Genomic DNA, 25710 nt, shown 5'->3' with positions numbered 1-25710 from the left:
GTATACTGGCCTTGAGTTATGGAGATAGGAAAGTGAGATAATGAACACTGAAGAGTTAAGTGCTGGGTATGTTTGTTTATATCGGTGCCAAAAGCCTGCCCTTGTTTATAATGCGAGGCTGGGTTATATCAAAAGCTCAGCCTTGGATAGTAAACCTTGTAATGCGATGATTAGGCTTAAAGACAAGTGCTAAAGCATGTGATGTAAAGTGACGTAATTTGTAAGATAAAAGAGCCTCACTGAAGATACTAATTTGAGAAGCTGGTTCAAAGACAGGGGTCTTTAACACTTCTCCCAAAGCTTTGTCTCCGATTTAATAAACCTTTCTTTATATATTATACAGTCTCGGAAATATTTTTCCACAACAAGTGTAACTCCTTAACCAACGAGATTTAACAATTGAGAAAGAAACAGAGGAACGACGAATAAGACGGGTGAATTAGTGTCAAATCAGGTACAGAAAGAGAAATAAAGAGTGGGAAGCAAAGGTTGATTAATAATGAGAGAAAAAAGAGAAAGGAATAGTAAGAAGAAAATTCTACATTTGACATTTTTTAAATCTCTAACTACAATTTTCTCCATGCAGGAATGAAATTGAACTGTTTAAATTGTTCCCTTGCTGAGCCAGAGAGGTTGATTGGCATTGCATTAACAATTATCATGTCGCAAAAGGGTACCTACATCGTTAAGTTCCAATCCTAACTTTCTGCAGCGACTTCAATGAGCAAATAAGGTGCAAACCCAGCAAGTTCTTTAAAGGTCGAGGCACGCTTTGCGCGAAGTAACTCACGCCGTATCTCTTGAACTTGCAAGCCGATTTGTGCATTAATAACAGCATGCAGTGTTATCATGCCATTATTTTTCCATCAAGATTTGGCCCATTAATGAGCCATTATTCTTTAATTAGTGCTGTTAACCCATGCCCATGAGGAACTGGATGAGATTGCTCAAATTCATTTTACATCGGACCCTTTGGACGAAGAAGACTTTCATCCCATCTGTCTGAGATGGGTTTGAATCCAGGTTCCATAAGTGAAAAGCCAGCATCTAACCCACTGCTCTGAACTGTACTACTCTGGGGCAAATTCACTAACTTTTTGTTAAGGGAAAAACAATTTACATTTTCAGCACAGAATGGGGCAATTCGATTGATTGTGTCATTACTGGCTCTCTGCTATAGCAATCCAAAATAAGCCCATTATCTCCTAGCCATCCATCTGTGCATGGAGCTCCATTCCTTTTACTATCTAGTGCCTCAGTTATTGTAACAAGTCTTTCATATAACGTAGCCAAGTTTGCTGACGATACAAAGATGGGAGGAAAAGCAATCTGTGAGGAGGACACAAAAAGGACATAGACAGGCTAAGTGAGTGGGAAAAAATTTGGCAGATGGAGTATAATGTTGGAAAGTGTGAGGTCATGCACTTTGGCAAAAAAAATCGAAGAGCAGGTTATTATTTAAATGGAGAGAGATTGCAAAGTGCCGCAGTACAGCGGGACCTGGGGGTACTTGTGCAAGAAACACAAAAGGATAGTATACAGGTACACCAAGTGATCAGGAAGGCCAATGGAATCTTGGCCTTTATCGCAAAGGGGATGGAGTATAAAAGCAGGGAAGTCTTGCTACAGTTGCACAGGGTATTGGTGAGGCCACACCTGGAATACTGTATGCAGTTTTAGTTTCCATATTTACGAAAGGATATACTTGCTTTGGAGGCAGTTCAGAGAAGGTTCACTAGGTTGATTTTGGAGATGAGGGGGTTGTCTTATGAGGAAAGGTTGAGTAGGTTGGGCCTCTACTCATTGGAATTCAGAAGAATGAAAGGTGATCTTATTGAAACATACAAGATTATGAGGGGGCTTGACAAGGTGGATGCAGAGAGGATGTTTCCACTGATAAGGGAGACTAGAGGGCATAATCTTAGAATAAGGGGCCACCCATTTAAAACTGAGATAAGGAGAAATTTCTTCTCTCAGAGGGTTGTGAATCTGTGGAACTCACTGCCTCAGAGAGCTGTGGAAGCTGGGACATTGAATAAATTTAAGACAGAAATAGATAGTTTCTTAAATGATAAGGGGTTATGGGGAGCGGACAGGGAGGTGGACCTGAGTCCATAATAGGCTCAGCCATGATTGTATTGAGTGGCGGAGCAGGCTCAAGGGGCCATATGGCCTACTCCTGCTCCTATTTCTTATGTTCTTATGTTCTTATATAGCACTTTATCAAACTGCTTCTGAACATGCATAAGGCATCTGTGACATTCCCTGCACACTCTGATTTCTCCTGTTTACCGTCTGTTTCGAGCATCGGTCAGCTCCATCAGCTGGTCCTGTGCAACTCGTAGCTCATCCAGTCGTTGCTGGTACCGGGAGTCACAGCCGTTGTTCCGTTCAAAACTCGACACCTGACTGGAAAGCTCGCTTGTCCGATCGCGTAATTGCTGGATGGACGAGTAGAGGTTCTCATCGTCTTCCTCCTGTTTGAAGATCGCGTACACGGTTTAACTGCATTCTGCTTCGATGTCACCCAGCATGTCAAGGCCTCACACGTGTGGTCCAAAATAAATGCCATTCTCAGAGGGATCTCTACTCTATTTTAAGGTAAATGATCTCCATTATCTTTATTTTTGATTTCAGGCAAGCCCATTAAAGCTGCAGTGACCCATTGTTACTAAGTAGTTAAAGGGAAACTCCAGGAATTTCACCAATAGATTGGTCTAAAGTCATGGTCAATTACAAACGCCCATAACTGGATGAAAGCAGGTTATTGGATGTAGACTGTGAGCATAGAAATGTCGGACACAGGTTTAACATGAATAAGATGGGAGATTGCAAGAAAATTTCAAAAAGTAATTGGATATAAACTTGACAAGGAAAAAAATCACAGGACTATGGGGAAAGAGCGGGGAAGCTGCACTCTCTTTCAAAGAGCTGACACAGGCATGATGGAACGAATGGCTTCCTTCCATGCTGTAAGATTCTGTGAATCCACTCTACCTCCTCCTGGCTCACGGTTAAATCATGCGAACCTGAGGCAATTAACTGTTTCAGAAAGCAGCTAGATTGGTTGTTATAGGGAGAAGGATAGATTGAGATGATCAAATACTCCATGAAACGTAATGAGAAAAAATTATTTCTTCGGTGCTTAGGACATAAAGTATCACACGGCTGGCGTGCATATAGGAAAATTAGGCAGCAAGGATCGCACGCATTAATTTAACCCATTAATTGAATGAGAAAAAATAGTCCCAAATCATTCCTGTGCTGCTGAGGCTGGGAGAAATGTTTTCAGAAAGACAGTATTGAATAGTGGACATCTGGGCATTTAATTTATACAGATCTTTCCCTGAGGTCATAAGTGGTTGAGACCTACGAAAAGGATGACTTTGATGCCCTTTTTCATTCTATACTTTCTTATATTCTCATTAGAATAAGATTGACTGACCAGAGCTACACTTGCCATAGTATGCTACTGAAATAAATCTAATATAAACACAAGTGGGGACTACAGGATGACATATTGGCAATGTAGCCTCATTCCACAATCAGGTACAGTGGGGTAGGACTGTTACGTGGCTGCAACTGGCCACACATAGAATTCTTAAGTTCAGCCCTGGTGTCAAAAGGTGATAGGGAACTGAGTAGCAATTCCCCAATAGGGCAGGGTTGGGAGAGACATGCTAAATAACATCTACGCAACAAGTAGCAGCTAGTTCAAGCACTGGCTGAGGGTTTGATCGTCCTTTGACTTTGTTGTAGAAAGAAATGAATGGGTTGTCTCAGTAGATCAGAGTGAATACACACCCTATAGGGCTAAAATAAAAGTGTTTGGCAAATCTTTGGTCATATGATTACAGAGACATAGGGGTGGAAATTTGGTCTTCTGCCATCCCACTTAGTGCCGCGGAGGGACAGCAATGGCAGCGGAAAGCACTTGCACCTGGGCTGCCAGCTTCCAGCACCCTCCCGGGACATTCGGTGCCGGCATCAAAAGGATGCGGAGCAGTACTTCCCGGGAGAGGCAAGCCGGTGTGCGATTTTTGTTTGCATCCGACCCATAACGCTCCACAGCACGCCCTGGTGGGAACATCTGTGAAAGCTGGCATTGCAAGTTGTAGCGGCCACAGACAGGTAAGTAATGCCAACCTCAGGTAAGTGTGATTGTTTAAAACATTTTTTTTTTGCGATTTATGTTGTAGTGGTGTGAGCTATGTATTGGGAATTTTTTTTAGGTGTTTTTTTTTCCAGTTTTTTTTCCCCCCAGGCCTCTGTTATGGTGCTTCGAGGCTGGCTGTTTAGCTTGGGATTTTCCCTTGCTCAACCGGCCTAGTGCAGTAAAACAGACATGCAACGCCTCCCATTGCGGCCAGCTCCAAACTCCGAGCCCAGCCGATGAATTTTGCGGTGGCAGAAGCAAACAATTTACTGCTCCGCCCGGGACACCTCCCCAATTGAGGCACGGCAGAATTTCCACCCCATAAACTGTAAAGTGAATCATCACATGATTGACACGTGGCACTACTGCTTCTCTGTGTCACTCTCTCTACCTGAAGGTGGTGGTGGCTGTGTATGCGTGAGTGTGTGTGCTTTCTGGTTCTGTCTGAATGTGTGGTGTAATCCTCTATATGTGGGCTAGTTGAACATGTTTTGATGAAGATAGTAACATGCATCTTTAATTATTTGTTACATGATCACTTGCAGCAGGGAGCAGGCTATTGCATGTTTGGGACGGGAAATAGGTCAACTTTCTGTTTTCAAACGTTGCTGGGCTTTTATTCTACGCAGTTACAGAGAGACTTATTGCAATATTTCCTCAGAGTTTCCTTTTAACTGTTTCCTATGCACGAGCAGGAGCTGAAGAAAGCAGTCTATAAGGAAAGTGCTGTGCCCCATGGCATCCATTTTAGCCGGAGCAGGACTGGTATCTGAGCACAACACTTCTGCCCTCCTTCCAATCACATAGCTGGAAGATAGGGAGGACATAATGGTTGGTGTAAGGAATGAAAGGCTTCTTGGTAGCCCAGGCACATTCCTATATGTCATGTGTCATGATATGACAAGGATGAACGTCTGGGATTTCCCCTTCCCCCGCACTCCTGCTCCTCACTTTGAAAGTCCAGAACTCAGCCAGGCTGTCAAGGTGGAGGTACAAAGTGGGGGCCAGGTGATTTGCTGCAGAGCAAGGTGGTTCAAGCCTGTCACATCTTCCAGCGCCTGGTCACCAAACGGGAATGACTGACTTCAGGATGTTCCACAGCTCTGCCGTTGGAAAGTTGTCAAGTTACTCTCCATCCTGATCCCCAATGCCGATCAGTCAGGAATGTCGGATGATAGATGATGTGACAAGGCTGCATGCTTTGCAGGCAGTCTCCTGCTTTCTTCCCACTTCTTGGGAATGATCACCATTCCATTCGGCTGGGAAGGATGAGAGGCTGAGTACAACCTTGCTTGGATTTGAAACCCGAGGTCCTTCTTTCCGGAGTTCAGTGTTCAACTGATGATATAGCATCGATACAGGTCTGAACACAGGTCACCACCCATTCTTTATACTGGGCTATAATTGGAAAAGGATAGGAAAGGTGGGAGACGACTTAGCATCTTTAGCTCCAGTCAGTACATAGGAAAACAATAGGAGTTAATACACCTCAAAATATTCAGAGCATGGTTACATCCTATTTTTCATTTTGTCCCTCTTATGGAGAAAGGGAATGCACAACATGGCAGACATCACATGCAGTAATCATGCTTTACAGGGAGAGGGCATCAGCTCCTGGGAAGACACTTTAGTAGCATCTCAGTGAGTGGTTGGCGGCAACGTGCCAGACATGGGAAAGGTCTAATCTTGGATTTTCACTGCAGCTTTGAAATAACGAGTACCTGAAGTAATGTAATTAAAAAAAATGATTTGATTTTGAAGGTTTCAAGATATATCCAATTTAAAAATAATTTAAAAGCTTTCCATTGTATTTTGACTCCTAAACAGTTACTGGCCAAGATTTCCATGAAAAGTTCTATACAGAGTACATGCCAGCCACAGTGATGTCATCCTACCCAGAATGCACTGCAGGAAGGGAACGGAATGGAGTACCCCTGGTGATGAAAAGATGGAATGTTACAAAGATGAATTATTGCCATAGTACATGGTTAGAATGCTTCCCTAGAAATCACTGTTGATGGGTGAATCAGAAAAAAAAATCAATCAGTGGCCCTTTAAAAATGAACCAGTTTTCACATATTTTAAAGAACCATCTTTTTCTCTAACAAATTAAGTAAAATAAACAAGGAGTGCTGCATACACCTATCACTATATATGATGCACTCTGTAGACAAGTATCTATATGTGATGAACTCCATGGGTGACTTCCTATCACTATTTCTGCTCCATGGGCAAAGATCTATCCCTATTAGCGATAACAATGATCTATCACTATAAGAAATGGACTTCATGGACAAAGATATGTTATTTTTAATGATGGACTTTATACTTTATGATTAAGGATCCATCACTAGCGGTAACAAATTATAGTGATGAAATCTAAGAATAAAAATCTATGATTATTAGTGCTGGACTGTAATTACTTATCATTATTAGTGATGGACTCTTTGGGCAAGGATCTACCCGTTTGTGATGGACTGAATAGGTAGGGATCCATCTGGGAATGACTGTATAATGACATGATAATGTTAGGTGAGTTCATTTAAATTATTAAAATAATTTCTGATGTTTCTGGCACATAGCACGATGCACTTGTGGCACCATATTGGTTGGGCACCAGAATGTTAGTTGCCAGTAGCCAGCGAAATCACCATTTTATTGCCCTAAGGATGGTGGTGATGTAAATTCCCTTGCAGGATATGGCTGTTGGAAGTCAAATACAAATACAAGGACAAAAATGAATATATTTCCATGTCAAGAAGGAGGGTACTCATTTCTTATTTATTGTCCCTTGAGGCACCTATCCCTAATAGACACTTAGCATCTGGAGCAGCGCTCAGGCTTTGGGCTCATTTTGTGGGAACTAGGGGTCTAATACACCTTGCACACATTCTTTATGCGGCAAAGTTGGCTCACATTGTAGATTGTGGAGTGTGTTGGGTGCTACATAGAACTCATGGCACACCATCTGATCATGTAATGCTCGAAGCTTTGCGGGACTTTAGGCGCTCAGGATTACATTATTGGCTCCTATGGGTAAGGATCTATTTGTGCTCTATCCTATATGTGATGGACTCTATGGATAATGATCTCGCAATGATGGACTCTATGCATGATGGACTCAATGAGTAATGATCTGTCAATGGACCCACTGGGTGAGGATTCACATATCTATGAATGACTCTGTGGATAAACACCAATCTGTGAATGAGTATGGTTGGATGTTCTTGGTGAAGAACCCTTTTTTAATGGGCTGTACCACCATAACCCGTAAAGATAATGCATCCACTGTATTCCAAAAACAAGGTTTTACCTTGGCATTGACTATCTCAATGTGAACAAGTAGAGAGGCCAGCTCCAGCTCCTCACTGTAACTGTTTTTCAGGGGCACAGATCTGTAACCTGTAAATAGAACAACATCTTGTCATTCATCAGGGCATCGCTGACACAAAGTGACATCCGAAGATAGAGATAGATAAGATAGAGACCACTCCAAACCAGCTCAGAAACGTACAATGCAATCACGAGCACACCCAATATCAACACACACACACATACACACACACTGTCACTTACAATTTGTGAACCCAGCCTGGCATTTACCCCATTATGTCAGCGTTTCGAGCTGTAAAATTGTATAACAGTTTAGGTTTAAAGACATGCAAGGCAACATAAAAGTTAAGCTTCACCTAAATCATAAGCATGGCAATTGCATTTAGCTTAAAGGGTGAGATGACTGATGGACTCCATGGGTTAGAGCCTAATAGGTATGAGCACTGGCAAGTGCCTGTCTATGATGGTGTCAGTTTCTGTGGGTAAGCATTCATGATGGTACAGGAAAATACTATCGGTAAATATCATCAGATTAGTGATGTAACTGCTTATCTTAAAAGTGCCTTATCGTGTCAGTATCCAGCAGTGAGATTTAAGGGAGTTAATTTACAACCCTGATTATGTGAGATCAGCAAAGTTAGGGACTGGACTTGCCCATGGTGTGGTGCACCATGACAGTAGTGGGAGGCTTGTCCTTGCCAAATCATGCAAAATAAGCCTCTCCCTGTGATAGCACAGAGATGAATTTTAAGGGCAAGTGCCCATCAATGATTAATTCTATTGGTACGTATCAGTGATGATATTCGGATCTAACGGTAAGTAGCTATCTGTGATGGTATCAGATGAATATGAATAAATCTTAACTCCCTTCAAGCAGATGATCTGTGTGGAAGATACTTTCAATACAAAGAGGTACAAACACCCCCACAGTTGGTTGAGGTCTGATGTATATAATTTGTAAAAGAATAGTATTACATAAATAGTGGAAAACTCGGAATTGTGGTGATAAGAAATTGTGGAGTCCAAGTTCACAAATCATTAAAAGCTAGCAGATAGGTGCAAAAAGTAATCAAAAAGGCTAATTGAATGTTGGCCTTTATATCAAAGGGTGGGGGGGGGGAACAACAACAACTTGCATATTTCCAGCGACTTTATATTAAAACGTCCCAAGTCACTTCACAGGAGTGTTGTCAAACAAAATTGAACACCGAGCCATATAAGGAGATACTGGGACAGGTGACCAAAAGCTTGGTAAAAGAGGTAGGTTTTAAGTAGTGACTTAAAGAAAGAAAGAGAGGTGGAGATGTTTAAGGAGGGAATTCCGGAGCTTAGGGCCTAGGCAGCTGAAGGCACAGCTGCCAACGGTGAACCAATTAAAATCGGTGATGTGCAAGAGGCCAGAATTGGAGGAGTGCAGAGTTCTTGTGGGGGGGGTTGTAAGGTTGGAGGAGATTACAGAGTTTGGGAGGGCATGGCTATGAAGGAATTGAAAACAAGGATGAGAATTTTAAAATCGAGGCGTTGCCAATCGGCGGTCACCAACTACAGGGGTGATGAGTGAACGGAACTTGGTGCAAGTTAGGATATGTGCAGCAGAGTTTTGGTTAAGCTCAAGTTCATGGAGGGTGGAAGATGAGAAGCCGGCCAGGAGACCATTGGAATAGTCAAGTCTAGAGGTAACAATTGCATGGATAAGGATTTCAGCAGCAGGTAAACTGAGGCAGGGGCGGAGACGGGTGATGTTACGGAGATGAATGTAAGCAATGAGCACTGCACCTCAGATTGGATATACTGTCCTTGGAAGGGGTGTCATGCAGATGCACCAGATTTATTCCAGGGTTTAGGCATAAAATTATGAGGACAGGTTGCATAAACATGGCTTGTATTCCCTTGAATATAGTGGATTGTGTGGTGATGTGATCGAGGTGTTGAAATGTTAAAACGATTTGATAGGGTAGAATACAGAGAAACTATTTCATCTGGTGGAGGAATCAAGAACAAGAACCAGTGGATGTGGTGTATTTGGATTTCCAAAAGGCATTCGATAAGGTGCCACATAAAAGGTTACTGCACAAGATAACAGTTCACGGGGTTGTGGGTAATATATTAGCATGGATAGAGGATTGGCTAACTAACAGAAAACAGAGTCGGGATAAATGGGTCATTTTCTGTTTGGCAAACAGTAACTAATGGGGTGCCGCTAGTTGAGGACCCAGCACAGGGATCGGTGCTGGGTCCTCAACTATTTACAATCTATATTAATGACTTGGATGAAGGGACCGAGTGTGATGTAGCCAAGTTTGCTGATGATACAAAGATGGGTAGGAAATCAAATTGTGAGGAGGACACAAAAAAATCTGCAAAGGGATATAGACAGACTAAGTGAGCGGGGAAAAAATTGGCAGATGGAGTATAATGTGGGAGAATGTGAGGTTATCCACTTTGGCAGAAATAATAGAAAAGCAAATTATAATTTAAATGGTAAGGTCACACTTGGAGTACTGCTTACAGTTTTGGTCTCCGTATTTAAGGAAAGATATACTTGCATTGGAGGCTGTTCAGAGAAGGTTCACTAGGTTGATTCCGGAGATGAGGAGGTTGACTTATGAGATAGGTTGAGTAGGTTGGGCCTCTACACATTAGAGTTCAGAGAATGAGAGGTGATCTTATCGAAACATAGATAATGAGGGGGCTCGACAAGGTGGATGCTGATAGGGGCCGCCTATTTAAAACTGAGATGAGGAGGAATTTCTTCTCTCAGAGGATTGTAAATCTATGGAATTCTCTGCCCCAGAGAGCCATGGAGGTTGGGTCATTGAATATATTTAAGGCGGAGATAGACAGATTTTTGAGTGATAGGGGAATAAAGTGTTCTGGGAACGAGCAGGGAAGTGGAGCTGAGTCCATGATCATATCAGCCATGATCTTATTGAATGACGGAGCAAGCTCGAGGGGCCGGGTGGCCTACACCTGCTCCTATTTCTTAAGTTCTTATAAGAATTAATCTTAAAATTAGAGCTATGCCATTCAGAAGTAAAATCAGGAAGCATTTTCACACAAAGGGTAGTAGAAATCTGAAACTTTCTTTCCAAAAGGCTGTGGATGATCTAATTGAATTGCAGAGTAGGTTTGCGGGACTGAATGGCCTACTTCTGTTCCTAATGTTCCTATTAGTCCTCATCCAGTAGTGGGTTTGAAATAAGTGGCATAGAATCATAGAAATTTACAGCACAGAAGGAGGCGATTCGGCCCATCGTGGTTGTGCCGGTTGAAAAAGAGCTATTAAGCCTAATCTCACTTTCCAGCTCTTGGTCCGTCGCCCTGTAGGTCACGGTACTTTGCTTGCATACCCTAGTACTTTTTAAATGCAATGAGGGTTTTTGCCTTTACCAGCCTTTCAGGCAGTGAGTTCTGAGTCCCCTCCACTCTCTGGGTGAAAAAAGTTCTCCTGAACTCCCCTCTAGTCCTTCTACCAATTATTTTAAATCTTTGCCTCCCGGTTATTGACCTCTATGCTAACGGGAGATACATCCTTCCTGTCCAATCTATCTTGGCCCCTCATAATTTTATACACCTGAATTAAGTCTCACCTCAGCTTCCAAGTTCCAATGAAAATAACCCCAGCCTAACCAATCTTTCCTCATAGCTAAAATTCTCCAGTCCTGGCAACATCCTCGTAAATCTCTGTACCCTCTCCAGTGCAATCACAACTCCAAATTAATATGTGGAAACAGAAGGGATGCAAATCTGAATTCCGTGAGTATCGCTACTCAATGGCTGAGTCTGTGGGTGTCGCCAGCTGAGCATCAGCCAGGACTTCCATCAGTTCTGTCTGTCTCAGTAGGTGGGCATTCCACTGGCTCCTTCAAACTTTGGCCTGAATATCTGATTTATATATTTACATTTGATTTGCTTTGCTTTGCTACCACCATACGAAAGAAGAAGACAAGCCATTTTGTATTGGAGAGGGGAGGGTGTCACTATATAAATCTTCTTTCTTAACAAGTGGAGACATTTTTTTTATAAATAGAGGGGGTAGCACTTGTACTAAACTGAAACAATTAAATGTGTAGTATTTACTTTTAAATGCTAGGGAAGATATAGGGAACATGTAGGTTCACACAGCTATTGCAGCCTTCTACTCTGAAAGGGTTGAAAGATCATCCAATTCCCATTGGTAGAAAACTTAAAATGGGTCAAACCATCAAGTGAAAAATAGTTTTTGTGTAGACCGAAACTTGTTGTTCGAGTCATTCTGCTCCAGTGAGACATTCCCATATGAATACAAGGCTGTGTTACTTAAAACAAAATGTTTATTGCTGTTTATCAATTCTGGGATCAGTCATAAACAATGAATTCCTAATGTAGGAGTGGAAAAATATTGCAATCATAATGCTTCCATTTTGGCCCTATCTCAAACCCCATCAGAAGAAAGTCACTACAATTGGTGCCAGTTATTTCTCAACTCCTTTAGTCTCCAAACAAAATGCACCAGTTCTGCTCATTTGAGTAGGTAGGCGTGCCACTGGTTTCTCTACTGATGCCATTTTGTAATCAGCAAATGGATTTGAGAGAGATTTGCATACTGCAGTGCTGAAGTTCACAACACTGTCCATAATTCATTGCCAGTCTCGCTCGGAGGGGCCGCAGTGAATGCCAATGAAGGAAACGGAAATGATGCAGCAGATGGTACTCATGCCGAGGGAGGAAAAATTACTCTGGTTACGGTGTATGTTGAATTCTGAAAGAAATCCTTTCTGATTGTCTCTCTCCAATACTCCCCCTTGCGTGGTCACTGTTGCTACACACAGCACTAACATAATTCTCTCTTCCACCCTTACGGGGAGCAGGAGGGACAATTCATCTGCGTCTAATCCATTTTGCACCAGATGCAGGCGTACTCAGTGTTAACAGTGGATGCATTCCCTGTACTGACATAACTCACTCTCTGCCTTATTAAAAAATAAGTCAAATAATATTCTTCTTACTAGGCTGCTGGTTACCTGTTTTAAGTCCTTTCACTGGGTACGTTGCCTGGGCGAGGAAGTTAGGGTCACTGAACATGTCCTCATCATAGACAATGAACTTCAAAAAGGCAAACTCGGGATTGTTGATGTCAAAGACAAACTGCTTGAAGAGCCAGACGGGATTTAACCCATTATCCGCTGGAAGAGAAATGAAACACAAGGAGATGCAATGAAATGATGCTTTAATTAACATTTCCTTTCTCTGTGTTTTTTCTTTGTTTCTCCATTCCTCTCCTGAAGGTTCTGACTCATGTTGGGATTCCTGCATACTTTGCCCAAGCAACCACTCCTTACCCACCAACACCCATTTCCAGCAAGGGTTGCTGGATCGTGATCAGGAGTTGGCACCATGGCTGATTTTCCCTCCTCTTTGAGGTCAGTTGTAGCACCCAGACTGAGATCAGCTAACAACACAGGCCAGGGACTAAACCCGAGACCATTCTGGTCTGTATCTCTCAGTTCCACACTTGGTACAGAATTTACAAAATTAAGTAAATGGGTGAATGATGCATTCAGTGGTTTAATATGAAACTGGCAGAGCTCTTTCTGAAGGTTTATCACTGGAGGAGTCCCACAGAATGTGTGTTATAACAAAAGACATGTTACATAAAAGGGTTTATTTAATGGCTGCTCTAACTCCACAATAGCCAAGTAAGCGAAGGCACTGCGCAGTGTAACACTAAACTATACAAAACAGGAGAACCCAGGTTTGATTCTCAGCCTGCATTCAGTTAACTGATCTCAGCTAGGACAGCAGTAAGGGCATGACAATTTGTGTAAGTGCCCTGCTCCCTGACTAGGGGAAGAGTTAAATTTGCAAAACTCACAATTGCAATGCAACGATCTGTGCTTGAAGCATGTGCCGATGTCCGGTGAGGAATGCATCGGGCCCATGAATCTGTTGACACTCACTGTCAAAGCTCACAGAGGAAGAATGGCAGCCTGGGTGAGGTACCAGAGGACTGCCAATGCCCGTGGAACTGTCCCCCAGCAAGAGGTCCACCCCCTGGGGAAGGGACAAAAACTGACAAAACAAAAATGTGCATTAAATCAGAAATGGCAGTGTTATCGTGAGGGGGGGATTATAAGAGGGTATTTAGAATGGTTCATTTCTTAACAAGGGACAGGCATACAATGTGTATTCTAGGTTTCTATGGTTCCTATTATTGAGTGAAACATGTGCAGTGTGTGCCACTGAAGAGCTATTTTATATACAGGCCACAGCGTGGTCAGTGTGGGAAATGCAATCATTACACTAATACAGTAGGAGGTGCTCTTCTGAGGCTGGGATTTATTCAAAGGCAAATTAAATCGTATTTTCTTCCTGAAAATAATATTTGGGGGTACAGTATATGAGTAACTTAAGACATGACATGAGGTAAATGTAGCACGCTTGGTAGGAACAGGTGACTTTGGACCTGTGGTTTCCAAAGCCCTCCACCACTGGGGACTTCCTCACATCATGTCTGGGTCTGTTTTATACTAATTGATAGACATTGATTGCCATTAGTCAACAGCTCCATTATCATTGTATCATGCGACTACAAGGATGGAAGATGAACTAGATGGACCCTGGTCTTTTTTCATCTAGCAATTCCGACGGCACAGCATTGGGAGCAGAGTAGAAAGAGCTTCACTTTGTATCTAACCCAGGTTGTACCAGAGTACTAATTAAGGCAGTGTAAAGGGGTCCTTACTCTGTGTCCAGCCTGTGCTGTACCTGACTTGGAAGTACTTGATGCGGTAGTGTGGACTTTGTATCCATTCCATGCTGCACCTGCCTTTGAATCACTTGAATACAAATTCGCCAAGAAAATGTAACAGGGAGAAAATTACACGTAGATTATTGGCGAAAGGTCATCGGTTCTGACGAAAGGTCATCGACCTGAAATGTTAACCCTACTCTCGCCACAGATGTTGTCTGACCTGCTGAGTGTTTCCAGTATTTTCTGTTTTTATTTCAGTTTTCCAGCATCTGCAGTATTTTGCTTTTCATGCAGACTATTGAACGAGTTGAAATGATTCTAATGCTGTGTCTGAATCAGACTGTGTGTGCTGGATGAGGACATTACTAAGCTCAGTTGATCTTCAACATCAAGGATCATGTGAAGAATTCCTGACTGAGAGGAAGGAGAATGAAGAAGAACTGGGGAGGAAAGGAAAAAATGGTTGCAGGGATTACCATGTGATGGAATCAGATCTCTACGTCACAGAGAAGGAGTCCCACTTACCCACCACCTCGGTCTTGTATTTGCTGTTGTCGTACTCAGCTCCACATACCTCCACCTCAACAAATGGACAAACGATGCTTCTCCCATTCTTGGGCAGATGTCGCGCTCCCAAGATCTGTCAGTTTAAGAGAATGAAGTCAATAAAGACTCATGCCCACAGCTCCTCCTCATGTATTCTTTATAAAAGGAGAGAGAACCCTAAAATTACCTCACCCTGCAAAAAATCCATCCCCAACATTTATCCAGTGGCTCAGCTGCTAAATGCAGTAATCCAGTTGGAAACAAAGCCATCCCGATCTGTACTGGGACAACATTAGTGGTGCCACAATTTACAGTATGTCTGGGCTAAGGAAAAGGCAAAAATCAGACAGACTTCACATTGCTAATCATTAGCTAGTGATTCCCGCTGGCACAGGATCATGGTTGAATAGCCCACCAAGACTAATTGCCTGGACTTAAAGAATTGCAAAAGAAACAGAGGGGAGATAAAGAGAATTTTTTTAATGCAGCGAGTGGATATGATCTGGAATGCAGTGCCTGAAAGGGTGGTGGAAGAAGATTCAATAATAACTTTCAAAAGGGAATTGGATATATACTTGAAAATGAAAAATTTGCAAGGCTATCAGGAAAGGGCATGGACGTCGGACTAATTGGACGATTCTTTCAAAGAGCTGACCCCCTTCTGTGTTGTATAATTCTATGAATGATGAGGTAGATGGAGGACTACTGATGCTCAGCAAACTAAACAAGAGAGTCAGCATCAACAGGAGAGACGGGGAGAACAGGAATCCATCTTAAGTGATTGTTGCTGCCTCAGCGATATAATTATGGGCAGATCCCAGTTCCTGGTACTGCATGCTGCTACCATGAGTATGCATAAGGCACGTAACAGTGCAGCTGCAAGGTGTATAGAGCTGGAGCTAAACTTCGAAGGTGACTCACCTCTGTGTCTCTTTCTCTCTCGTGTACCTGTTACCAGATAGTGACTAGTTGTGCAAACAGTGCACCCTGACAGCCCCAGGGGCAATGATGGGAGCATGAATTGTTCCTTCAGGAGATGAGGGGAGAAAACTGAAGGGCGGAGGGAGAAAAGAGAAGAAAAGTCTCATGAAGCGGTGGAGTAGAACAGCATGTTAGAAATTCGACCTGGTGCACCACGCAGAGCTGACCATGGCCTGCTGTAACACTGAGGTACCTGTAGCAATCTCAGCCATGTTGCTGTGGTGAGGCATGGGGCAGAGGGATAGGCCAGGAGTATTTTATCCTGAGCCTGATTTAAATGTTGCCAGCTGCTGGCAGGGGAAGGTTGGGCAGCCAAGGGTATGTGGGTAAATGGTGGGGAGGGGCTTTTGGGAAGGTCATGTGTGAGAGATGGAGTGGGGGTTGGAGTCTGGTACAGGGGAAGCAGCGGCTTTCTTTGTGGGGCCTGGAGAAGCATTTTTCCTCTTCCTGGCCCCACAAAGGAAAATGCTACTCTTACCTTGGAGGATCTCTGCTGTCTGCAGACCAGCTCCAATCCTGCTTCAGCCTAATAAGGAAGCCACGTGGTTCCCCGTTCAAGCCCCAGGGCCAATGAATGTCGGGGTCCGATTGACATCCTAGTTAATGCATGAGTCTCCAACCTGAGTTCGTCAAGCACCTCATCTGCCACCAAAACTAGTGGCATTAAAATCAGCGGGATCAGTGGGAATGGAGCTGGAAATGGAGCTGCTCTGTTTTCACTGCTCACTGCCTCCGTTCGTGCCCAGCGTGGAGAGTTAAAATTCCCCCTCGTGGTTTCGGTTTTTTTCAGGTTACGTCATCCAGATCTCTTGTGGTAAAACAAAATGACTGTCACTTGCCTGAAGCTGCACGGTGATGGGTTCCACACCCTTGAGAGTGTTCTTGTCAAAGGGGTCGAAGCTCTCATCCCTCATGATGTCAGGGTGCAAGACGTACCCACTCTTCCCGTTCATGGTGAAGATCGCCTGGTTCAGCTGCATTGGTTTGTCTACAGAGAAAAGAAATTCAAAACCCTTTCAGATCCCAAGTTAACTTCCTTTTCACTGTGTCAATGATTCTCCGACACGATTCCCAGTATTCATAGCGTCTTTCTTTCCTTTAGCTGGCACCTCCTCTGACTAATCCTGGGGTAGTGTTCCACAAGGGCAGGTACCATTCTTTATGTGTGAGCCTAGAAGACAGAAAGGGGGTAAATTTCCACATGTGTTCTCCCTCTCGTCTGCTGTAACTTCTGCCATGGAAATTTACCCCTTGCGTGTCAGTAGGCTATTTAGCAGTCGGGAGCTTCACATCCAGTCCTCACCGACAACTGAGATCTTTAATCAGTTTAATCCCCTCTCCAGGCGAGAGGTGCTGAGTCCAATTGTAATACCCAACCAAGCTGAGATAAGCTCATTCAGCATAGACCTTGGCTTGTTGTACTCAGCTAATCATTGGATCAACTCATTGAGCCTTTCTAACCCGTATGGCTCTGATCCACACTTGGCAAAAGAGCCACCAGAGGAGCTTCCATATACTTGATATATATAAAATATGAAGGGCAAGTGTAAATGTAATTTATCTCGTAGGGGTGGATGGGGTCATCAGATGATATTAGAAGCCGTGTAGGTTAGGGTCAGGTAGCTTATAGTTGACGCCTGTGCTGCAAACATAGCCGTTGTTTCTGCAATTATTGTACAAATCAGCAGAGGGAGCTGCAGTCCAATATTTAGTTCGGAGCTGTGCTTACAGCAGCATGAATCACACGCTCTAACGTAGAAAAACATCACAAGACACTTCACATGTTAAATAGGATTACATATGATATACAGCACAGAAACAGGCTATTCGGTCCAACCAGTTCATGCTGGTATTTATGCTCCACTCGAGCCTCATCATAATCTATCCGCATAACCCTCTAATTCCCTTCTCCCTCATATACTTGTTTGGCCTATCCTTAAATTCATCTATACTTTCGCTTCAACCACTCCCTGTGATAGCGAGTTCCACATTCTCACCACTCTCGAGTAAAGAAGTTTCTTCTGAATTCCCTATTGGATTTCTTGGTGACTATCATATATTGATGGCCTCTAGTTATGCTCTACCCCACGGTGGAAACATTCTCTCTGTATCCACTATCAAAACCTTTCATAATTTTAAAGACCTCTATTAGGTCACCCCTCAGCCTTCTTTTTTCAAGAGAATAGAGACCCAGCATGTGCATCCTTTCCTGATATATATACCCTCGCATTTCTGGTATCATCCTTGTAAATCTTCTCTGCACCCTCTCTATTTCCTTTTTATAATATGGCAACCAGAACTGTACACAGCACTTAAGTGTGGTGTAATCAAGGTTCGAAACGGCTTTAGCATAACTTCCCTACTTTTCAATTTTATACCTGTAGAAATAAACCCTAGTGCTTGGTTTGCTTCTTTTATAGCCTTGCTAACCTGTGTCGCAACTTTTAGTGATGTGTGTATTTGTACTCCGAGATCCCTTTGTTCCTCTACCCCACCCAGACTCGCACCCTCCAAGTAATACGTGACCTCACTATTCTTCCTACCAAAATGTATTTCCTCACATTTATCTGCGTTGAACTTTATTTGCCAATTATATGCCCATTCTGCAGGTTTATTAATGTCCTCCTGTAATTTGTTGCAGTCCTCCTCAGTATTGACTATCTCCCTAATTTGGTGTCATCCACAAGTTTATAAACTGTGTTTTTGATTCCAAGGCCTAAATCGTTAATGTAAATTGTGAACAACAGTGGTCCCAGCACTGATCCTTGTGGAACACTACTACCCACCTTCTGCCACTTTAACCCTACTCTCTGCTTTCTGTCTTGAAGCCAGCTAGTTATCCATTCTGCTACTTGTCTCCTGACTCCACATTCTCTGACCTTGTTCATCAGTCTATTATGGGGTACCTTATCAAAGGCCTTTTGAAAATCTAGATCACTGAGATCTACTGCATTACCATTGTCAAGTCTCTCTGTTACCTATTCAAAAAATTCAATGAGGTTGGTTAAGCAAGACTTGCCCTTTTGAAATCCATGTTGACTATTCATTACTATATTTTTGGGTTCTAGCTGTTCTATTTTCTCCTACCACCGATGTTAAGCTGACTGGTCTATAATTCCCTGGGTTGCCAACTGTGGTTGGGCATACTCCTGAAGGTTCCATCACATGACTTTCTGTCTCAAACCGCCCCCACAGTCCTGTCATTGGGGTCACCCAACATGTCCAGACTCATGGTCCTTACCACGCCAATTGCAAAGTGAATAGGCTCTTCATTACCCGATTAGATGATTCTTGACTGTCAGTCAAACAGCTTTTTTCCCCCATGTCCAATATCTTTATAACTAGTAAATAAAAGTGGCTAAAGAAAATGTTTTTTAAAATTTTGCCCGTATGATTTTTCTCCAGGGTTGCATGCAGCAGTGTGCTCCAGGGCAATCCTGAAGGGTTGGCAACCCTATTCACAAAGGTGTAAGGAAACATGGGTGCTGATTCAAAGAAGGAAAGATTAGTAGGTACGACCAAAATCTTGGTCAAAGAGATAGGTTTTAAGGAGAGGCTTAGAAGAGATGGAGAGCGATTTAGGGAGGGAATTACAGAGCATGAAGGGACAGTCACCAATGTTGGATTGATAGGAAACTACTAGCAGAAATTTGGATGGCTGAAGTTTATGGAGCCTCGAGGTGACACAGGCATGGTTGAGGGTTTTATTGGGTGATGGGTTGAGGTAGGGATGGAGGTGGGCAATGTTATGGAGTTAGAAGTAGGTGGTCATTGTGATAGAGTGAACATGGGTTTGGAAATCCAGCTTGGATTCGAATAGAATGCTGAGGTTGCAAATACTGAGACAGGTTGGAATCGGCGGAAAGGGTACGGAGATTATGGCGGTGACTAAAGATGATGTCTTTGATCTTCCCACTATTTATCTAGAAGAAATTACAACTTAGCGAAGACTTGATTTCAGACAAGTTGATTGACAGTACAAAGGTAGAGGTCGAGAGAGATGGTGAAAAGGTAGAGCTGGGTGTCATCAGCATGCATGTCGTCAAAGGGAAGCATGTAGATGAGGAAAAGGTGGGAGCCAAGTGTGGATCCTTGGAAAATTCCTGAGATTATGTTATTAGGGCGGGAAGAGAAGTTATTACTAGAGATGCTCTGGCTGCGATCAGATAGGTAAGAGTAGAACCAACGATGGCAATCCCACTGTGCTGGACAGCAGATGTCAGGCTTTGGAAGAGGATGGTGTGCTCAACTATGTCAATGGGAACAATGCTTTCGGGGTGAAGGGGAAAAAGGTGGGGAAGGTACTTTGAGAGGGTGAAGGGGAAAAAGCCGAGAGCCAAAAGCCAGAACATTTTGATTTATGACACTTCAGTCTCACTTCAGGTGAATCTGTAGCCGCCACACTCAGTGTGACTTCGACCAGTTGTGCAGAACTTATATAAGTATAGCGCCTTTCATGACCTCAGGATGTTCCACTGCTGCAAATCCTGCCCCGCTCTACAGCACTGTAATTAGTGCTCCAGTGAGCAGTGCCCCCATACTGCTTCCGATTTCAATTGGATAACACTGCACTATACCATCTTATAGCCCATTGAAAATATAAGATAGTAAATATGTGACCAATAATGATCTTGTGAAGAGCCAGCACAAGGGGCTCAGTGGCTTCCTTCTGTGCTGGAAACATTTATGGCTCGATGGAAGGGTTTTAACAACCTTTCTCTTTTTTTCTTAACAAATTCCATGACTGTTTTGAACTTTTTGAAGCACCCTCCCACACCATTATATTCTCAGAGCAGACTTTGGAAGTTGAAAAGTTTGAACTGTGGACCTTTCGAAATCACATAGTTGAGTGTATGTTTAAAAAAAAACAATCCCAACAACACACCGACACTCCTTGGTCCCGGTGCACCGGGGGTGGAACAGTGGGAGGACGTTGCCTCCCCCGGTTTTGAGCGGGTGTAACTCACTGTCTGGCGCAGGCCGTTACGACGAGTTTACCTGGCGTCTGGAAGTTGAGCGCCACCAGCTGGCTGCCGCAGATCCACATGGGCAGCGGGTCGTAGTTGGAGGAGTCCAAACGTTGCCCCTTGGGGTAGACGCGGCTCAGCTGCCGGTGGTTGTACTGAAGAAACTTCTTGCCCTTACTTTTGTTGGCGTATTTCTCTGCCTTTGTTTCGGGGAAGGATGACATGTCTCTGTAACAGGCCTTGTCTGTTCCAATCTCTGCAGACAAGGCAACGAAAGGTCAGCATGGAAATATCAATACACAGCAGGCTAACCAGATATATCAATTCCTCTTTTTACAGGATCTATTGCTCAGCAATGATATGCTGACCTCTTTAGTATTTAACGACTCCTTCTCTGGATTACATGATGCAGAGAGCAATTTACAATTGGCCGGGAATTTCTTTGGAGTTTAGAAACATAGAAACATAGAAACATAGAAATTTGCAGCACAGAAGGAGGCCATTCCGGCCCATTGTGTCTGCGCCGGCCGACAAAAAGCCACACGGCCCTTGATCAGCAGCTCTAAAGGCTACATATAAACAATGACGGAACGGCAAAGAGCACCCAGCCCAAACAGTCCGCCTCACCACAACTGCGACACCCCTTATATTGAAACATTCTACATTCCACCCCAACCAGAGCCATGCGATCTCCTGGCAGAGGCAAAAAACAGATTAAAACCCAGGCCAATTTAGGGAGAAAAAATCTGGGAAAATTCCTCTCCACGTCAGAAGTATTGGCAGAAATCCCGTTAAACATTGTTTCCGGCAGAGTTACAGCAGTGGAGTGGGAGCTGGTTTGCAGATATTTCATGTTGGTTAGATCAGAGAATCATTATACTCATCATGTATGCTTGGGGAGATAGAGATTGTCATTTCAAACACTCAGCGTCAGCATCGAGCACTCCCCAACCAGGCATAGCAACAGTACAAGCAGAGTAAGGCTCACTCTGCATTGCCTCAGCAACATGCCTCAGTCCAAACAAGAGTCCCTACTCCGCCAGTGTGACATCCCACTTTCCACACCAACTGTCCTATGGGCAGTCTGGATGATACGAATAAGGTGAGGCCAATAGGCCTATATTTCTACAAGCGCAGAAGCGTTGTTGGGATGTTCCATTTGTATGGGCATGGGGGGCTTCCAGCACCTCGAAGGGCACTTCAGTGGTGTCTGGCTCAATACCTTTCTGGGCTGAAAATCAAAGGTTTTGCCGCTAGACATAAAGGATTGATTATCACAGCCTAGGTAAGGTTTGGGACCTTTCAGAAGACGTTAAAGGATTTTCTGTCAGCAGTCAGCTGCCATGAATTCCGCTATGGCTTTTTAAAGGCGTAAACATTCTTCGGGTAGCCGGAGAACTGCCCCGAACACTCCCTTGATGTAGAGGGCTTGGGTGGAAAATGGTACACAGAAAAACATAGTATAATCCTGGCAGAACTCCATTTTCCAGCCCCTGATCCAGAGCTCGGGATTATTTTCACAAGAGCAGAGAAGGCTAAGAGAGGAGAGGTTTTTAAAATAACTAAGAGCTTTGATCAAGTGAATGAGGAAGTTCCACTGGTTTGGAAGCCAGTGCTGAGGGGTCATCAATTTAAAATGATCACTCAGTGTGAGGAGAGAGGTTAGGAGAAATTCCTTCACACACAGGGTTGTTGGAGCAGGGAATGTTTGCTACAAGGAGTGATTGAAGCAGAGACCATTGCATCTCTGAAGCGAAAATTGGATAAATATTTGATGCAGACAAAGTGATCTGGGGAGAGATTGGGCAATGGGATTCGTTTTGGATTAGTCTAGCAAACAGCTGGTACAGACACGATAACAACAATTTGCATTTATATAGCGCCTTTAACATAATAAACCATTACAAGACAACAGGCCAAATGGCCTCCTTCTGTGCTGAAAACCTCTATGTTCTATAGTAATAAGATTTGCCAGGATTCCATCTTAGTCCAGACCGGAATTGCAGGCCCAATAAATTTTGTGCTGGATTAGGGTCATGTTGCATATCAGTCTTGTCCATATGATTCTACTTAATTTAAAGACTAAATTAACTCAATAAAATACACTGCAATAAGATAATATGACAGGAAATCAAATGTTTGCATCTGAATGGTCACATGTATTCAGTTGAGCTTACTTTCTTCATCAAAAGGCACAGGGCGGCAGTAGACAACCAGCTCCGACAATTCCAACGCAATCTTCTTGCGCCTCTCCATTATTTTTCCTTCTTGCATCTGTTGTTAAGAGAAATAGTCATTTAACACCATTGTGTGTGCATCTTCACCACATAGGCTGCCGTGTTTCAAGAAATCTCGCCACCACTTTCTCAAGGACAAAGATGGACAATAAATAAAGGGAGTGAAGGGTTATGGGGAGAGGGCAGGGAAGTGGAGCAGAGCCCAAGATCAAATCAGCCATGATCCTATTAAATGGCAGAGCAGGCTCGAGGGACCAAATGGCCTACTCCTGCTCCTATTTCTTAAGTTTTTATGTAAATGCCGATCTTGCCAGCGAAGCCCACATCCTGAGAATGATAAACACATTTTCTTTTCTCATCGACCGCCCCAAAAGGAGTTGACTCATTTTCGCAGGAATTGCACACGCTTCAGTACCTTGCCCAAGTGGCCATTCTCACGCATCGTCTGCAAGCAGGCATTTTCTAGCAGGGATCATGGGATAGCAATCAGGAATGATTGGCTTATTCTTTCCCTCCCTTGCCAGGGCACACACATCCCACTACTAAGCTCTGGCCTTCAAACAACATTCCATCCCCTTTCTCAGAATCACAGATACCATTATATTTCTGTGGAATATTTGAGCCTGTCAGTCCATACTGATCCCAACCCACCATCAATCCATCCCATTCCCAGTCAGATTTATCCAGATAATTTTTAAAGGAGTCAATCTGGCATTTGACAAGGTGCCACATAAAAGGTTACTGCACAAGATAAAAGTTCACGATATTAGCATGGACAGAGGATTGGCTAACAAACAGAAAACAGAGAGTCGGGATAAATGGTTCATTCTCGGGTTGGCAATCAGTAACTAGTGGGGTGCCGCCGGGATCAGTGCTGGGACCCCGACTATTTACAATCTATATTAACGACTTGGAAGAAGGGACTGAGTATAATGAAGCCAAGTTTGCTGACGATACAAAGATGGGAGGAAAAGCAATGTGTGAGGAGGACACAAAAAATCTGCAAAAGGACATGGACAGGCTAAGTGAGTGGGCAAAAATTTGGCAGATGGAGTATAATGTTGGAAAGTGTGAGGTCATGCACTTTGACAGAAAAATCAAAGAGCAGGTTATTATTTAAATGGAGAGAGATTGCAAAGTGCTGCAGTACAGTGGGACCTGGGGGTTCTTGTGCATGAAACACAAAAGGATTGTATGCAGGTATAGCAAGTGATCAGGAAGGCCAATGGAATCTTGGCCTTTATTGCAAAGGAGATGGAGTCTAAAAGCAGGGAAGTCTTGTTACAGCTAAACAGGATATTGGTGAGGCCACACCTGGAATATTGCGTACAGTTTTGGTTTCCATATTTACGAAAGGATATACTTGCTTTGGAGGCAGTTCAGAATAAGTTCACTAGGTTGATTCCGGAGATGAGGGGGTTGTCTTATGAGGAAAGGTTGAATAGGTTGGGCCTCTACTCATTGGAATTCAGAAGAATGGGAGGTGATCTTATCGAAACATGTAAGATTATGAGGAGGCTTGACAAGGTGGATGCAAAGAGGATGTTTCCACTGGGAGGGGAGACTAGAAATAGGGGGCAAAATCTTAGAATAAGGGGCCGCCCATTTAAAACTGAGATAAGGAGAAATTTCTTCTCTCAGAGGGTTGTGGATCTGTGGAACTCACTGCCTCAGAGAGCTGTGGAAGTTGGGACAGTAAATAAATTTAAGACAGAAATAGATAGTTTTTTAAATGATAAGGGAATAAGGGGTTATGAGGAGCGGGCAGGGAAGTGGACCTGAGTCCATGATCGGATCAGCCATGATCGTATTAAATGGCGGAGGAGACTCGAGGGGCCATATGGCCTACTCCTGCTTCTATTTCTTATGTTCTTATGTTCTTATGTAATCACCCTGGCCTCAGCTGCTTTAGCCAGAAACATATCCACACTCCAAGGGAAAATAAAAGGTTTCTTCCAACCTTCAGTCTTGCATGACCTTCACCTGTTCATTTTAAACCTATATGCTCTAATTTGGTGCTGACAGTTAAATACCTCCCTTATATCCACACTATTCATGTCTCTCAGCATTTTAAAGACCCGGATCACGTTTTCTTTTCTGCACTAAGTCATGACAGTGAGTGTTTGATCATGAAATCCATCACAACGGAGCCTAATCTTGTTTTCACTCAAAATACACTTGCGCGCGCGCACACACACATACACACACTCGCATGCGCGCACACACACACACATGTGCACACACACGAGCACACACACACGTGCGCACACGAGCAAGTACACAAATGCGTTTGTGCTTTTCAAGCAAAGGTCACTGAACAGTGACATTTGTATAGGGTCTTTGACACAGTAAAACGTCCAAAGGCACTTCACAGGAGCATTATCACACAAAAATTAACACCAAGCCAAAGAAGGAGATATTAGGGCAGGTAACCAAGCACTTGTTCAAAGAGATAAGTTATAAGCAGTATCTTAAACGAAGAAAGAGGTGGAGAGATTATGAGGTTTGGGGAAGGAATTCCAGAGCTTAGGGCCTAGATGGCTGAAGGCACGGCTGCCAATGGTGGGATGAAGGAAGTGGAGAATGCACAAGAGGCCAGAGTTGGAGGAATGTAGAATTCTTGGAGGGTTGTAGGGCTATAGGTGGTTACAGAGATAGGGAGGGGTGGGGCCATGGTGGGATTTAAACACGAGCAAGCACAGGGGTGATTGGCGAACAAGACTTGGTGCAGGGATAGAACCTAAGCTGTTGCTAGTC

The 25710-nt window shown here is 43.5% G+C and overlaps 1 protein-coding gene across 4 annotated transcripts in view; it reads right to left on the bottom strand.

The window, feature by feature from the left end:
- LOC139277169 (1-phosphatidylinositol 4,5-bisphosphate phosphodiesterase gamma-1-like) overlaps positions 1-25710 on the bottom strand; it is a 273993-nt gene that overhangs the window by 5258 nt on the left and 243025 nt on the right. For all 4 annotated transcript variants that reach the window (XM_070895279.1, XM_070895298.1, XM_070895271.1 and 1 more), the window contains exons 25-31: positions 22894-22990; positions 20748-20972; positions 16589-16737; positions 14748-14862; positions 12493-12654; positions 7470-7558; positions 2293-2477 (exon numbers count right to left, since the gene is read on the bottom strand). In XM_070895279.1, the coding sequence (XP_070751380.1) occupies positions 2293-2477; positions 7470-7558; positions 12493-12654; positions 14748-14862; positions 16589-16737; positions 20748-20972; positions 22894-22990 (1022 nt within the window). The remainder of the gene's footprint in view (positions 1-2292; positions 2478-7469; positions 7559-12492; positions 12655-14747; positions 14863-16588; positions 16738-20747; positions 20973-22893; positions 22991-25710) is intronic.

This window comes from Pristiophorus japonicus, chromosome 1, assembly GCF_044704955.1.
Source record: "Pristiophorus japonicus isolate sPriJap1 chromosome 1, sPriJap1.hap1, whole genome shotgun sequence".
NCBI lineage: Eukaryota > Metazoa > Chordata > Chondrichthyes > Pristiophoridae > Pristiophorus > Pristiophorus japonicus.
This window is presented reverse-complemented; position numbering and strand designations above follow the sequence as displayed.